The sequence below is a fragment of the Pelmatolapia mariae genome, linkage group LG3_W, assembly GCF_036321145.2.
Source record: "Pelmatolapia mariae isolate MD_Pm_ZW linkage group LG3_W, Pm_UMD_F_2, whole genome shotgun sequence".
Classification (NCBI taxonomy): domain Eukaryota; kingdom Metazoa; phylum Chordata; class Actinopteri; order Cichliformes; family Cichlidae; genus Pelmatolapia; species Pelmatolapia mariae.
This window is the reverse complement of record NC_086229.1, coordinates 38,651,806-38,669,309: the sequence shown is the minus strand read 5'-3', so window position 1 is coordinate 38,669,309 and position 17,504 is coordinate 38,651,806. Positions and strand designations below refer to the sequence as shown.

The window sequence follows — 17,504 nt, the reverse complement described above, 5'->3', positions numbered from 1 at the left end:
TTGTTGGGAATGAAAGTACAACACATGTCACCAAACATAGAGCATACACCTCCTTTTTCGGCCAGCAACATGTCCAGAGCCATGCGATTTTGCACCCCCATCAAAGACGTCGGGCCTAATTGTTCCGCAAACCCCTCCACCGCGTCTCTGGTAAGGTTAGAGAGCCTCAGCAAATTATAATGAACATAGTTAATGCGATCAACATTTTTATTTGGAGTTATCCATATAAACACACTCTCAAAACCTGCCGCTATTTGGTTAACTAATTTATATTCATCAGGAACTCCCCTGGGAACTCCTATTGAGTCAATCCAGGTTGGGGAGTCCGTTCTTGGGTCATAACGATGTGTACCCGTTGCGCTTCTTACCCTCAACATGTGTCTCCTCCGTCTGGCTGTCAATGTGCGTGTGTCATGTTGTGGAATGGCTTTAACCTTACTCCCTATCAGCATTAATGGTGCTCCTAACCGCACCATAGCACACGTCCCCACACTTCCCAAAGGAACCTGCACCAAAAGAGTATAATGTCCACAGTAATAATACAATCCACCTCTAGCCCATGTACCTATTATTGTGTTTGGGTCACTTACATTGTTGGTGGTCTTTCCCGTGAGCGTCCTTATACACCAACTTGGGTCAATTTGTCCCAGAGTGTATCTCACACTGTCTGTAGCAAATTCAAAACATGTGTAATTATCTCGCTTAGGTGTGAATGAACCTGTTCGTGTACGTTTGTCAATAGGTGGATATAAACTTGACAGCGTAGTGCAATTACCTGTGACCACAGCTTCTCTCGTCAGTCTCAGCATGCAATTATAACCCCACTCATCCTCTGGATACAGAGGCGCAGGCTCAGTAAACAACCGAGGTCTAGCTGTAGCACAGGCAACACAGTCAGACACCTCTTGTTCTTTAGCATTTTGAGCCACCCAATCAAGCCAGAGATTACTGTCACTGAAACCGGTGGCACGCTCAATCAAATCCTGAGGTTTTAGTCTAGTGTAATCTGTTGTGACAAGCCATTTCTCTTTTGGTTGGTGCTCCTTATGAGCAATTGTACCCGAAGTGACTGTTGGCTCTGTTAGATTTGTGACCACACCCTTATGAGATGGTTCAGACTTTGGATTAACTAAGTTCACCCGAATTACACCTGATGGATCTGTCCCTATCACATCTACCCCAATTACCAGATAGAACGCGCCTCCTGAAATCCCCGATTCAGGAAGTTCACTCCACGGTCCTAGGGAAAGAGTGACAGGGTTATGTGAAACAGAATAATCCCTTTGAATGGCTATCCCCTTAAGGGCCTGCGGCACCGCTGGCTGCCATCCTAGTCCTGTCCAACCTACCACATCTTCCCACGCACACCACTGATCTGTTATGTAGATGTAAACATGTTCGCTCCACGAAGGGCCCCAAACCGACTTACGAAAGCATATCATGGGGTGATTACAAACCCACACATCATATGCTCTCCAGCTGCTACTAGCTCCTGTACACTTAATGACATCACACAAATCGAACGTGAATGATGTTGTGGACCCGTTAACATAATCTAACTCGATCCCGCCAGAGGTGCTGAGGCACTCATCACCTTCACCTGAGACGTCACGCTTGAATTTTCTTCGCGACTCAATCAATTTGGACTCTGGAGCGGCTGGACCTCTGCGTCTGGGCAATTCACCAGTCTGCCAAAAGATAAACAAACATATTAGAACACTCACACATGCCAACACTCTGATTAGTTTCCAATTTCCCCACAACCTCATGGTTCTAATCCCCATACTCTCCTTGTAACTTTAGACTGGAGCCCCAGCCTCTCAAACTCCACGCCTCTCTGGCACCTCCTCTTTGAGCGCCGTGATGGTCTGCGATCCTCCTCTTCTTTCTTCGACTTACCAGGTAGACTACTGGTCAGTCGTTGCACAGGTGAGAGGATTATTCTGCCTCTTTTTACCACCCGTGTTATTTGGAGATGAGCTTGTTTCCACCAAGCTCTCGTCTGCCACTGCACACTGAGACCAATGGAACCAGGTCTCGCCTTTCCCCTTCAGCTGGACCGCTGTTGTGGTACGAGCCGTCACCTCAAATGGCCCCGTCCATCTTGGGTCTTTCCACTTTCGCTTAATGACCTTCAGCCACACCACCTTGGCGTCTGGGATGGTCCTGTCCACCGGGCTCACTCCTGCTGCAACCTGTTGTGTGAAACTAGACACAAGAGCTTTTAATTCTTTCCAATATTCTGCATGCGTTCTGTTACTTTTTATACTTTCTTCCGCCGGGACTGCCGTCCAGGGACCTGGAAACTGCCGTCCTGTCAGCAGCTCGTACGGCGTGAAATCTGTTGAATGGTTAACAGAACATCTTATAATCATTAATGCAATGGGCAGAGCTGCAACCCAATTTAGCCCCGTTTGAGCAGAAATTTTGGCTATTTTGTTTTTCAAGTTTAGGTTCATTCTTTCTACCTTCCCTTGGGACTGAGGATGATACACAGTTCCAAACCTGTGTTGCACCCCCAGCCTCTGTTCTACTTCTGCCAAATCTTTGTTTTTGAAATGTGTTCCATTGTCTGACCGAATTCGTTTAGGAAACCCATACCTTGGAATGTAATGATTAATCAGACACTTAATTACACTCTTTGCATCTTCTCTTTTTGTAGGCCACGCCTCTGGCCAGCCGGTCAGAGCATCTACACTTACCAACAAATACCTGACTCCTCCTGGACCCAAGTCGATCATGTCAGTGAAGTCGATGACAATCTCTTCTCCTGGTCTCTCTGGAATGGGAAACTTACCTGCTTCTGGCTTTATCACTGGCTTTGGATTGTGCCTCCCACAGATCAGGCACGTCCTAGCTTTCTCTTTAATCATATCTTTCAAGAATGGGTGCCACCAATGACACAGATGTCTCTCCATCTGGGCCACACCCACATGACCGAGCCCATGTGCTTTGGTGATCTTCTGTTTTGCCAGGTTTGCAGTCAGCACAGGTCGTCCTTCGGGTCCTCGCCAGAGACCTCCTTCTTCCCATGCTCCTCGGCTCTTCCAGACCCCCTTCTCCTCTGGGGCCGCCTCCTCTTGGGCCTTCCTGGCCTCCTCTAACATGTTGACTCCTGATTCTTCTTCCACACTTATTTGCACCATCTGCCTTGGTCCTTTATATCCTGCAGCCTCCTTTGCGGCTCGATCGGCTTCTTCATTTCCCCTGGCCACCATGCCAGTCCCAGAAGAGTGACCTTTACATTTTATAATACTCACCTCTTCCGGATCTTCCAAGGCCTGTTCAAGTTCCTCCATTTCCTTCTTGTGGCAGATTGGTGCATTGTCTGCTGTCCTGAATCCTTCTCTTCTCCATTGAGCTAGCTCCACATGAGCTGCTCCAAAGGCATAAGCTGAATCCGTGTAAATGTTGACTCTTTTCCCTTTAGCAAGTCTCAGGGCTCGGCTTAAAGCAATTACTTCTGCTCTCTGAGCCGACTGCTGCCCTTCAAGTCTTCTGGACTCTTTTACTTCAAATTCAGTCCCATTTCTGCAGACTACAGCATAGCCTGCCTTTAATCCTTCTTCATCTCTGCACTGTAAAAAAGAAAATGTTGAGAAAACGTAAAATTTCAAGGCAACATGATGCAAGAGATTTTTGAGTTTTCTCAACTTTTGCCAACTGTTGTTGACTCAACTAAGATTTACAAGTTCTGCCAACTTGGATCTTCTTGTTCACCTAATTAGGATAATCCTGGAAGTCTAACGAAGAAATTCTGGTTTCAATGCCATGTATTTCTGCCTTCACCAAACACAGATATTCTTGTTGAGTAATCATACAATTCTTACTCCAGTGAGTTGAAAATTTACCTATATAAACAAAGGAAAATGTATGTTGTTATTATACTTGAAAAAACACTTAATAAATAGATATAGAATAAAACAAAGCACAATTCAATGTTATCTAAAAGCTTATTTATTTTGTTCAACAGTCTTTTCAGTACATTTCAGAATGTCATGGGTAGTAGGGTGAATTTCTGTTAAAAAAACAAAAAGAAAGAAAGAAAAGAAATAACAAACAAACAAAACGTGTTGCCAGTTTCTTTTGGGTGCTTTGAGCACCCCAGCAGAGACGTTAAAATTCTAGAGTCCAGAACCAAAAAAGAAAAGTGTCCAGCAACTTAATAATTCATGCACACACACCCTGACCGTCTTGTAAAAGCTGAACATAACTATTGCACATTAAATAGGGTAGTGCTACAAATGATTGCCTATGCACCCAGACATTGACATTTTACACAGGCTTACTATGATGAACTATGGAAGTTAAAAGTTCTTAGAAATGTTACCATCAATGAAGAGGAAACTAACACTATAACAAATCTTTTAAAATACTACAAGACAAATTTTCACCATATATTCTCAACAATACAGATTCATCTGACTAAAATTTACATTTTGAATAATGATTTATCCACTTCACCTTCATATTGTCCGACCAGGCCAAAATAAGATGGCCTGAATTGCTTCAAAGGTAAAACTCATCTGCTTTGGATAATCAATGTTGAGGGCATACAGAAGGCCAAAGAGGTGTGCCAGGGCAGTAGAGAGATCTGGAATGTTATGTAGCACAATGTCCCCTTCCAACACAACTGCATGTTCTCGCACAGACGTATCAGCATCGTCATCTTGTAGGATGGTGAGGATGGCAACTGATGCACCGTTCAACACTGGTTCCAAAATGTCAGTGTCCTGAAGAAAAGTAAAATATGAATTATTGAAAGCTAAGAAAAACTAAAGACAAAACAAATTTCTAAAGATTTTAACTTTAACCTCTATACCATGCTGGTCGTTTGACCCATGGAGGTTTTAAGAAGAAAAAGCTTATTTTCTTTTAATTAATGCCACCTTGTGAGTTTTGTACAAAAATATTTTCTGCTATGGAACAACCACTAACAATGCCCAGCTGCTGCTCAGCAGAAAAAAAGGACTGAGTTATGACAACTGCAATCCCCACTATAAAATTATCTGGACTGCACTGAGAAAGTGTACATTTCCATTTTGGATAAACTCATCCTTTAAAAACATCTCATAGCAATTAGTTTTACTTGCATTACTTTTTTGTACTTACTAAGCACTTCAGGAAAACCTCTGTTGCATCTTCTCTTGAGGAAAATGGGCAGGCCTCTCAGTGCCCGTTGGACACAGTGTTGGATGTCTAAAGAGTATTCAGTGGAAAACAAGAATTTCAATTAGTGAAGTAACATGGTGTACTATAGACAATGCAAAATCAGAACTCTCATAGTAATGAAAGTAAAGCACAGGTCAGACCCAGCAACACGCAAAACGTACAACCCCCCCCCCCAAAAACAACAACAACACCATGTTAACAATTTTAATTTCGTTTTACAAATTAAATAAAATATTGCCAAATAAGAACAAAGCAATGACTCATGACATTCATTTTTACTGACATATCCACTGATGTGTTTTGTTTGAAGCCAACATCTTTTTCAGTTTCTGTTAAGAGAAAAGTATACTCTCTTCTAAAAATGTCAGATAAAGGAGCACTTCACTCACCTGTTCATCAAGTTTATCCAGGAGGTCTTCCATCTCCTCACCAAGAGCTCCCTTCTTAGACCAGTACAGTTTCAGCAGGCAGGCCAGGCACAACTTTGTCAAGGGATGCATTGAAGGTCCCCAGGAGGTCTTTGCTTGTGATCCGATGAAATTTTCAGATATCTAAACAATACATTCACCAAAATATTGTCATTTATTCAGCACAGAAAATTCCTGGGTAGCTGTCTTGGACAGTCTGCACCATGTTATATGCCTGACTGTGTCATCAACAGCAAAACCTACCTACTATCTCTCATGAATACATCTTTTGCACAGGAATAGAAACACCCCCCACAAAACCCAGTATCAATATGAAAATACATATTATGTTCTAAGTTGCACCAAAATCTGTGACCAATCAGATTCTGTGACCTGCCTTAGTATTCTTTCCCTAACAATCTCAGACTATAGAAGTCCTATTTCTAGCACAAAAAGAAAAAAAAATACATGCTAAGTCAAAATTATGAGATTGCCTTTCTGTTTCACAATTTCGATTTAGCATGGGGACTTTTGTACTGGCAGAAATGTTCAGGGTAAGGATTTCAATATAACACTGGCAAGGGCCTTGACTGGAGTGGTAGCACAAGATAGTAAAGTTGGCCAATGCATTACCCCAGCAAATACCGTACTGCTTCAATATAAGTATAAATCATGCCCAATTTGAATTATAATTAAATTATAAATAAATTAGGACAGTCTTACCTCCTCAGAGGAAAACAGCGCAGGTCATCTCTCCTGGACCTCAGATACCATAGGCTGACACTCCACGACCTCTCTCCGCCTGAGAGAAAATGTTTGCAATAATGAAACATTTCAATATAATGTAGAAAAAAAAAAATGAGAAAAAAAAGTTACGGATCGGACTCCCCGATCCTTACTGCGCATGTGCAAAGTCGGACCGTACAGATCGCGTCTACCCGTGGAATTGTACATAAAATCAATACTCCACCAACAAAAAGGTTCTCAAAACAATACAATACTTTCCACAGCTTTGAAGGATGGGTCAGGTGTATCCTTCGTGGCCCACCCTATGCCAGAATTCATAGCGCGGCCCAGCCGATTCTAGTTTCAAACAATGGCGGCAGCCACTTAGTTTTAATATTACTCTTATTACTCTTTCTGGGTCACAAAGTAAACTTTTAAGGTATTTTCAGGCGAGAATGTAGCTGTGTAAATTTCAAATATCTGCTCAGTTTATTAAGACAACACATTTTTGCAAAAATGCTTCTACGTTTTCGGAGACATCTGTTACCACCAGCTTCGATAGCTAGCTGGGGATTCAAGGCTTGCTAGAGCAGCGAGAACAGCGAACTCCTGGCATATCATTTTCAACCCCCCGCGCGGTCCTTCGCTAGCTTAAACATGATATATAAGTCCCTTAGATGACTTAAATATGTTATTGTTTGGCTTTTTTTCAGTGCTTTACTCGTTCCACCCTCCTGGGTCCTCAGGAGGATGCAGCCTAGCGCTTGTAGAAAATCCTAATAACAGATGTCGTTAGCTTACCTGCTAGGGCAAATGGCCGGCAGCTCCCACACCTGTCCAAAAAATGGTCAAATAATACACTCCAACTTCAGACCAGGTAAAATCCGTAATGGTCGAAAAATTTTAATTTTCATCCAACTTTGGCCACGTTTGTTCAAAGTTTCTTAGCAGGTTTTCAGTTCAGAACACATCGACAAACCACTATCACACAGTCTGCTCAGACTCGTTTGGTCTAGTTCAAACTTATTCAGACCACGACGTGTGCCAGTCACCTACGGGGTTTCCCACCGTTCCCAACTCGACTCAAAAAATCTACTCAAAAGTTGATAATCTTTGTTATGCTCGCTAGAAAATCTTAGTTAGGACAACAATGGAAGAAATTTGTTGGGCAGACAAGCTATTTTAGGTTGTAAATGGAAAGTTTTATTTCTAAGTCAGTTTACTTTGAAAACTTTACTCAAATCAACAATTACTAGTTATCGTTTTTACAGTGTGTGACAACATCCATCGGTGAACCAATCTTCAGCTCCCACAATAGGCTCCGCCTTCAAATCTTCTCTGATTTTCTCTTCCACTTCAGCTCTCTTTGCGCAGTCGTGCGGCTCTCCTGACCCCATTAAATCTGCCATGTTGATTCCCTCATGTGTGAATGTCAGATTTGGAGCGTCTAAGACTTTGCTCACTCTCTGCTGTGTCAATGGTGTCATAGTGAAGGTTTGCGAGTTAACATATGCCACTACACTGTGTGTGGTCAGTACTTTCAATGGATGCTCCCTCACTATATGTGCTGTCTTTTGTATGATTTTTGCCACCCCAATTGCATGCTGTGTGCATACAGGGTGGCTTGTCTCCAATGGATTCAGTCTGATGCTGACGTACATAAGTACATCTCTTCCTCCCCTCTTTTTCTGAAACAACACCCCGTTAACTATCCCGTGTGTTTCTGAAACATCAAGATAGAAGGGTTCATCATAGTTAGGCATGGCAAGATCAGCAGATCTTGACAGGTCGTGTTTTAGTGTGATAAACGCCGACTCGGTGGCCGATGTCCATGGCAGCTCAGCCTTAAGGTTACGGACACCCACCTCTTTCACCAAATCTCTCAAAGGAGCTGTTTTGCCCGCGTAATTTGGAATGAACTGCCGGCTGTATCCCGTTAAGCCTAAGAATAAGAGCAGTTCCTTAACTGTGCGCGGTTTTGGATGTGTCAGAATCTGATCCCTGTGTGTGTTAAGCAACCCCACTGATTTGTGAGCAATGACACGGCCCAGAAATGTTACCTCTGGTCGGACCAACTGTAACTTTTCTTTACTCACTTTGAACCCGCACTCACCAAGTCTCTCCAGTATGGTGAGTGAGGCTGCCGTACATGCCGAAACAGACGGAGCCGCGATTAATAAGTCATCAACATACTGCACCAGTGTGCACCCCTCTGGTAGGTGACACGGTGAGAGAGCCTCTTTCAACACTTGGTTGAAAATCCCAGGTGACAATGCAAACCCTTGTGGTAACCATGTGTATCTGTACTGTTGCCCCCTGTATGTGAATGAGAAAATGTCCCTAAGGGACTCATGCAGTGGGAGACAGAAAAATGCATTAGCTAGATCAATGCACGTGAACCACTTTTGGTCTGGTGTTAGTGCTGTTAGTGCTGTGTAGGGATTTGGAACAGGCACAGTGTCAGTACGTAGAACGGCATTTATGGCTCTTAAGTCATGTGCCATCCTGTACTTTCCTGTCCCATGCTTCTCTACTGGCAAAATGGGAGTGTTCCAGTAGGATTGTGAGGGCTCCAGCACTCCCACTTTCAATAGCCCTTCAATGGTTTCTGCAATTCCCTCCTCAGCTTCTCGTTTGTGTCTGTACTGCGGTTTCCAGATTGGTGCATCAGACTTCAGTTGGAACAAGACAGGCGAGCAAGTTGCCAGGCCCACATCTGTGGAACATGCTGACCACAAAGTGTCAGGTGTCAGGAGTTTTCCTGTAATGCAACCCAGGTCGGAGTAAAAACCCCAAAATCTCTTAACATCAGGAAGAGTCGCAAGTGCGGCCACTGCATCAGCATGGTCTATTCTTTCTCTTCCATGAATTCTTGAGACTTGTTCATGCTCCAATATCACTGCGTCATTTGACAGGCAGGTGATACGATAAATTTTACATTTTGGCGAATACCAAACATCTGGAATCTGAGTGGCTTGCCAACAGGCCTCATCCAGCGCTCTCCTGACCATCGTTCCCATCTCCTTCGCCTGATGACCCTCATGGACCGCCAATGTGATGTGGGGCACTGAATCAGGTCCCATATTGAACCAAGGCCGTTGTTCTTCGGTTAATTTGACAGCTGCCGCGACGCCTTCAGGACCGACAGAGATATTTTGAGAGCACACATTCCACGTCTGACCTTCAAGTTCAGACTGGAAATGGTCCCTGTAGATTTCATCATCGTCCCTGTCATAATAGAGGGTGACATGGTAGGGATCTCTCGGAGGAGAATAGACAGCCAAGGCCATAATCCAAGGTTTCCACTGCTGGTATTGTCTTAGAATGCCTTCGTCCACCAACCGACCCCAGTATATGTCAGCTGTCGATTGTTCACAGTCTTGTAGCAAATACTGGTTCTTTGAATGTGACCCCAGGCACAGGAACTGTTTTCCTCCCGGAAGCGTAACTGTTAATCCATCAGCCGAACACATGATAGTGGCTCCCAGTTTAATGAGCAGGTCCCTGCCCATCAGATTCACTGGCACGTGAGGAGACACCACATATCTGTGCTTCAATGTCTGTTTTCCCAGCTCTGTCAGGGCTGGATTGGTCATTGGCAGAGTCATCGGAACCCCAGAGAAACCAACTACACTAACCGTGTGATTGGAAAGTGTTGCACTGCTTGGTCTTTGTCTCAACGTTGAGTAAGTTGCTCCAGTGTCCACTAGGAAGGTCATTTCAGTCCCTTCCACGGTCATCGACAACATGGGATCTGCCATTCCCATGCTGCCGGATCTCTGTGGGTCCCGTCAGTACTGCTCCTCCTCCCTGACCCAGTCGGTCAGGGGATACTGAGCCACCGGCGCCATGCCTGGGTTTGGAGCTTGATGTCCTCTCGTTTGGACTGCTCTGCCTCGAGGAGCTCCACGTGCCTGGGGTGGATAATACGGTTCTTGTGGCCATGGTGTAGGACAGTCACGAGCCCAGTGTCCTTGTCCTCCACATTTTCGGCACATGTTGGGGTCCAGCATAGGTCCCCCCAGACCACGGCCCCTTAGTCCTCCTCCTCTTTGAGATCCACCACGCCCCCTCAGTGACCTACTAGCCCCCCAATTCCCCGCGGGTCGTCCTTGCCTTGGTCCATTGGCGGGCCATCGGTCATCAGGGTACAAGACCGGGTCCAGATCTGGCCAGTCAGGCATCGGATCGCCCTGAGGCTTCGCCACCAGCATTTTCTTAGCTCCCTCCTTACCTTCTTTTCTCCTTTCACTTAGTTTTTCTCTGGCCTCAGCCAGTTTCAATTTCACCAGCTGCCCTTGCGCCTCCTCCAACTCCTTCTTCTTTTTGGTCGCCTCGTCCTTCTCCAACTCAAGTCTGTGTATGACATGTCGCTCCCACTTTGTAGAATTTGCAACCGCAAAGTCTGGATTCTTCTCCAGGTCAACTCTTACAGGTTCTGGTAAACCTGCCAGCAGCGCAGAACGGAACCACGCCCGATGTTCCCCTTCTTGTCCAGGATGCTCTCCAGTCTGCATAATCCACTGTTCTTTTGCATGCTCTATAAACTCTCTAGGAGTGTGTTCTGGGCTCCACACTATTTTAGGTGTGGTGCCAGTGTGAGGGGTTGGATATTTGTCACGCACTGCGTTAGCGAGAGCATTTTGCACCGTTTCATAGGGGACGTCATTTGGAGCACATGTGGTGCCTGCTATCTTTTCCACGTCAGCCAAGCCACACCCCCTCAAAGCCCGTCCAGAAATAGCTCTAAAATCACCCAGAGCAAGCTCCTCCCCTTCTGTGAGACTGCGCAGCCTTCTCAGCCAAGCGGCTCCTCCCTCTGTGATCGGGGGCAGTTGCTTCACCAATGCCTCCAAGTCTCTGATGTTGTAGGGGTGATAGTCTGGTTCTCCCTTCAGCCCCTTCAGCAAAGGCATAGTGAGTGGCACCACATCTTCTGGGTCCAGCTCCCCCTCATTGGTTTGCAAGGCGATGCTTTGGGTCTGATTTGTCTTAAAAATCGACTGTCTCTTGTCTTCTGGTTCCCCCAAAGCCCTTCCAGAGCGAAGAGTCCTCAGACCCAAGTCAGCTTTGAACTTTGGGGCAAACCCTTCAATCCCCAAAGCCAACACTTCCCGTGGTTTCCGTCCTCTTCTTGCTGACACCTCAATCTCCTTCTCCAGTGTTTCGATCCTTTGGGCAACCATCCCCTCTTCCAGCTCCTTCAACTTCACTTCCAACCTTGTCACGGCTTCCTGATTGGTAGATATTTTCCCAAGGACCTCCCCCTGCCACTGATTTTCCTCCAGGTCGCCGACATCTAGCCTCCGACAGGCCTTTTGCTTCACCTTTGCCGGCAAACTCTGAGGTTGCGGTGCAGGCGTATCCTCCTCTGAGGTCCATGAATCCAGGGTTATCGCTTCCTGGCTGACCCGCTCTGGTGTCACCTTATCTGCACTCTGGGCTGAAGTGCGAGGGAGGAAGCAAAGTCACACATGGTGTAGTTATGCCACCTCGTGATGTCCCAGCAACTGGCTGAGACGGAGTCACCTCTGATGGAACTGCCGCTGATTTAGGCTGTGTCACTCCTGTGTTGGCTCCCTTTGCCTGCTGGGCAGGGGTCACTTGCCTGCTGTCCTCCTGGAAATCCACAATTCCTCCCTTCACTGTTCCTGTTTTTCCTCCTCGTCCCCACAGAGTGCCACCCTCCACAGCCAAAATTGGAAAGGCATACGGAGGGGGAGGGGCACTCGAGAATTGTGTCAGGCTGGGATAAACTGACGTTGATGTCCCCTCAGCCATGGCTTCCTTCTTCAGTGTTGGACTGGTCTCGACCACATCCTCTTCCTTCATCCAATGAGACACCCCCTGACACATAATCATGAGCTTACAACACTTACCTTGTCTTTCCATCATCAACTTCTTTTCTGCCATCACTTTTCTCCCCAGAAAGCGTCTCTCCGGCTCATCTTCCAGTTCCTTTATCCTCTTTTCACACTCTTCACCTCCAATCTGAAAAATCAAATGGAGGGGTACTCTGTCCTCCAAAGTTTTTTGTTGATTCTCACGTAATTTCTTCACTTCATTTTCCATGTTCTTACACTCTCGGGCAATCTCCTTAGGAGTTCCCTCAGAGGTAATTTTGATGGCCTTCTTAAGTTGTATAATCTGCTCCCTCAGTGGCTTGTACTTCTTCTCCCCACTGGGGGTCGCCCTTTCGCTGTCAGCCATTCTGTATTTAACCTCACCCACAAAATGGCCGCTCTTGAGCTCCTCCCTTTGGGTTGCCTCGCCGTACTTCCCCTTTAACAGTCAGAGGCGCCCTGTCTGCCTAAGCTGCACCTCCTCTAAGCTCTCACAGCCACCTCACACACACACAGACTCTCTCTCTCTCCACACACACACACGGTTGGTGCGTCAACTGCACCCCTTCGCCTAAACAACAAAAAACACAAAGCTTCTCAAAAAACCCACTACAACTAATTAAGCACGCGAAGCCAGCAAAAGCTCACTCTCACATTCACGTCACCCAGCAATAACAAAGTTTAACACAAAAATAACTCCACTTCTCCCACTTCTAATAGGGAGAAAACATACATGAACCAGCTCACACTTAATAAAATATCAAAAAATAACCCACACACTTCTGCCTCATTAGGCTACACAGAAAAATCAACCACAAATCACACAATTAATTCTTTTGCACTTCATATACTGAACAACAAAACAACAACTCTATTTTACAGGAGTTTTCCAGGAGGCCTCTTACTGACCTCCTCATGAAATATCACCACACCCGTGCTCACAATGCAAAATCTCAGACACCAGACTACAGGTTTATTCAATATACTCAAACAATACACACAACCTCTGACAAAATCACCAAAAGCTCTATTATGCTCTTTTCTTCACTAAACAACATCCACATCTCTCACACTCTCCCTCTTCAATGCTTCACCACTACACAGCTTCACCTCTAGAAACACTTAAACACTTCACCACTCTTTAAAACCTTCCAGCCACATACTATTAAGCCTTTTTCTTTTCACCAACAGATTTCACACCACACTTTTCACACACTGTTACGTTTAATCCTCATACACTCAACCTCTATGGTAAATCACTTTCACACCACACCCAGTTATGATCAATGTAAGCAATGTACACAGCCGGTTTACACTTTATTTTATATACTCAGGCCTGTATAGACATGAAAAAACGCCAGATGCCAAGACAGGTTATTCAACAGTTTCTTATTCTTATCCTTATCACTTCTTTAAAACCTCTTGTACCGGTACACCTAACTTTTTGACCAATTTAAAAGCATCTAAGCCCAGGTCCTCGACCTTACTGCCCAATAAATTCCGCTTCGGAAACGCCGTTAAGAGAGCGGTCTAATCGCTAAGCCCTAATTAATTTATAACCGCTTCCCGCAGCTGACAGAGAGCTCCACCTAGAGTGTCCAGTATCACACTCACGCTTTCGGCTTTACTTAAAGCTTCACCAGTCAGTCACGTTTTAAATGGTCACGGCCGGGTCCGACCCTGCTATTCAAACAGCGCAGTAAAACTGTGGTCTTCGTCGACCACCGGGTTTTTAACGGGTGCTTGACCTCCCGCGGGTACCACCCGGGCTAAGAAATAACTAATGCGTCCACTAGTTATGGTCGGTGCCGGTCTGTTGTGGAAGTTTTTCCACTTAAATAAAGCCTGCAGACGAGCGGTGAGCTGTAGCTAACATTCTTTAATCCAACACACAAAAGAACATAAAAACCAAGCTTGATGGAGAGCCTGCATGACCACGGGGCAGGTCAGCAGAGTCTCACTGAGCCTAGCATGGCTCTTCAGTTAAATACCTTCTCCAGGAACAAAAAGGCAGTACACAGATGTTTCACACCTTAAGATTCACACTCCCTGGAAGAGACAAAAGACTCTTCCTGTGGAGTTGTCTGCTTCCCCCAACTTCCTAACTAGACCCCCACCATTTGTCTTACAGTATGGGTGTCAGACATGCTAAAATCCAGTGGCACCAAGGCATTACAATAAAATAATGTGGTTAATACATAAGTGAAAGAAATTCCTATACAATCCCACCCTTTGATTCTCAAATCAAGAATCACATTAAAACCAGAATTTCTTTCCCGACATTCTGTATATCACATCAACATTATTGTTCACTTAAAGGAGTTTCACACTGTGTATCCTCACTTCACTGTTCTCCCACCACCCTTTGTTCATCTTTAATCCTCCCCACAATCTCTGGCACAACACAGAAGAGCTACCTCGTCAGGCCAGGACTCTGCAGTCTATTTACACCTACAGGCCAGTGGACACTCTTTCAATGATGAGGATGAACACATCCTGGACAGGGAGGAACGCTGGTTTGAGCGCGGAGTCAAGGAGGCCATTTACGTGAAAAGGGAAAGACCATCTCTGAATCGAGGAGGGGGCCTAAGGGTAAATCTTTCGCCATCTTACAATGCTGTGATTGCAGCCATTCCCCAACTCTCTGTGAATGGTACTCATGGCCATTGATCAGTGTTCTTTGATCAGTGGGTTTTGGTCAGTGGTTGTTGATCAATGGTCATGAGAATTTGCATAATTATGATTAAGTAACTGACCTCCCAGCCCATTGTTCCTTCAGTGGGCTGGTTTCAATCATTATGCAAATGTACTGTTTATAAGAATTGGGGAAACCTGCATTCAGCTGAGACTGAAGAAGTCACTTGGATGAGTGATGAAACGTTTCTCCCACAAAACGCTACGTCCAGATGAACAGAATCAACTTTTGGAGGTTTATAGTGGAGCATTAGAACTCACTGAACTCCAGTAAGAATAAGCTACAGCCACAGCACTATAAAACGGATCCTTATTTCAGATTTAATCAGATGTAATTCAAACGAAAGAAAATCTCCAACTTTCGCTGAACAGCTCTTGCTGTTCAATGAAAGTTGGCCCTGAAATACCACAGCGAGACCTCCTCCACAACTAGACACGCAAGCTTGGTTGATGAAGGAATAGCCATCTTTGCAAGTTCAATGAGGGACGACTGAGACCGGCTGCCAGGTCTCAGTCAGAAATAAAAAATCCAGTTTTTTAGAAAATATAAAATTGTTCAGCAAGAACAATTTATTAGTTATAGATCGAGCATTTAAAACCACCATGCTCGGTGAGGTAGAAGCCACATGATTAGCAGAATGAGGTAGGGGACATAAATTCTCAGGGTTTGAGCCGTCACACTCGTCGATTCCACTCATCAAGGGGATGAAAAGCCAGCCAGCAGGAGATTGCCTGTCATTTCTGGTTTTGTATTTATTTCTTTTTTTCCTGCTGCCTTATTATTTATATTTTATGCTGGTACAGTTGATGTGGAGAAACCAATTTTTTACATGTACAATGACAAAAGGCTATTCTATTCTGTCATGAACAATTTAAAGTGATTACAAGTAATGCATTACACCCACCACTGATTATCATCATCATCATGGGGCGATCGTGGCTCAAGAGTTGGGAGTTCGCCTTATAATCGGAAAGTTACCGGTTCGAGCCCCGGCTCCGACAGTCTCGGTCTTTGTGTCCTTGGGCAAGACACTTCACCCGTTGCTTACTGGTGGTGGTCAGAGGGCCCGGTGGCGCCAGTGTCCGGCAGCCTCGCCTCTGTCAGTGCGCCCCAGGGTGGCTGTGGCTACAACGTAGCTTGCCATCACCAGTGTGTGAATGGGTGAATGACTGGATATGTAAAGTGCTTTGGGGTCCTTAGGGACTAGAAAAGTGCTATATAAATACAGGCCATTTACCATTATTATTACTACTATTGTTACGACCACCATTTACAACAATCAAAGTTTTCATTTTATTAACCCCAAAGCAGCTGATACTGACTATCTACCCTGTCTGCTACTTAATTTACCACATCAGTATCCAATAACTTCAACTGACTAGATGCTCAATTGTCTAACAGTATGTGTATGAGAGCCATGTAATGTCCATGTGTGCATGCTGACTGTGCTGCTCTGACCCCCCTCCTCCTTTCAGGGTGGAGCCTGCTGGAGTCCGATGGTTGAGACCAGGTCTGAGGAAGTGTAAGTGTGTTTTTAATGGGATTCATGAAAACAAAGCAGCACACATTCATCCATCTTCATCATGTCAGGAGTCATCATCAAAGTGTCAATCAATGAACAGATGATGGATCAATAACTGCAGCTGGATTGTGTTTGTTCTCTCCATCAGATTCCTGTCAACTCACAATCGACACAAACACAGTACACACAAACCTCCAAATGTCTGACAACAACAGGAAGGTGACACATGTGGAGGAGGTTCAGTCATATCCTGATCATCCAGACAGATTTGATGTTTATCTTCAGCTGCTGTGTAGAAATGGTCTGACTGGTCGCTGTTACTGGGAGGTCGAGTGGAGAGGAGAGGTTTATATATCAGTGAGTTACAGAAGCATCAGAAGGAAAGGCCGTGGTGATGACTGCTTACTTGGAGGGAATGATCAGTCCTGGAGGCTAAACTGTTCTGATGATGGTCCTGTTTATGTCTGTTACAATAACAGAGTAACATCCATCTCCTCTTCCTCCTCCTCCTCCTCCTCCTCCTCTGTCTCTAACAGAGCAGCAGTGTATGTGGACTGTCCTGCTGGCACTCTGTCCTTCTACAGAGTCTCCTCTGACACTCTGATCCACCTCCACACCTTCAACACCACATTCACTCAAACTCTTTATCCTGGGTTTAGATTAGGTTTTGATTCCTTATTAACTCTGTGCTGAGTGGAGTGTAAAGAGTGTCTCCTGTTAGAGAAACACTCTGACTGTTGAACAGATAGTTCAGTCTGTACATCTCTGTCTCTTTCACTCACAAATACGTTTTCAGATTCATGGATTGAATCAGTTGATGTTTGACACTGTTCTAAATGATTCCTTGTAAACTTCTTCCTCTTCAGTCCTTTAAAGATGGAAGCTCCCATTATTCCAGGATCCACATGTTGTTTTTCTGTCTTTTTCCACTCAAAGCTTCACAGTGAATATCAGTACGTTATGTTTCTCTGAAGCTCAGTTCACAACCAGCTCCTCTGCATTTTCAACAAGTCTGAGCTCATTAAAATGAATTCAAATGTTTGATTTCTCCTTCTTAATGGGATGTTTCCATCGTGGCTGAATAAATGGACATCCAGTAGTACTCAGTGTATCAAATATTAAAGACATTCATCATTTCT

General features: G+C 44.9%; 1 protein-coding gene across 1 annotated transcript in view; it reads left to right on the top strand.

The window, feature by feature from the left end:
- LOC134624409 (protein NLRC3-like) overlaps nt 1–17,408 on the top strand; it is a 54,573-nt gene extending 37,165 nt beyond the window's left edge. Inside the window, exons 8-9 of the mRNA XM_063469395.1 lie at nt 16,319–16,365; nt 16,514–17,408. Coding sequence (XP_063325465.1) covers nt 16,319–16,365; nt 16,514–17,058 — 592 coding nt within the window. The 3' untranslated portion in view covers nt 17,059–17,408. The remainder of the gene's footprint in view (nt 1–16,318; nt 16,366–16,513) is intronic.
- The last annotated feature ends 96 nt before the right edge of the window (nt 17,409–17,504 follow it).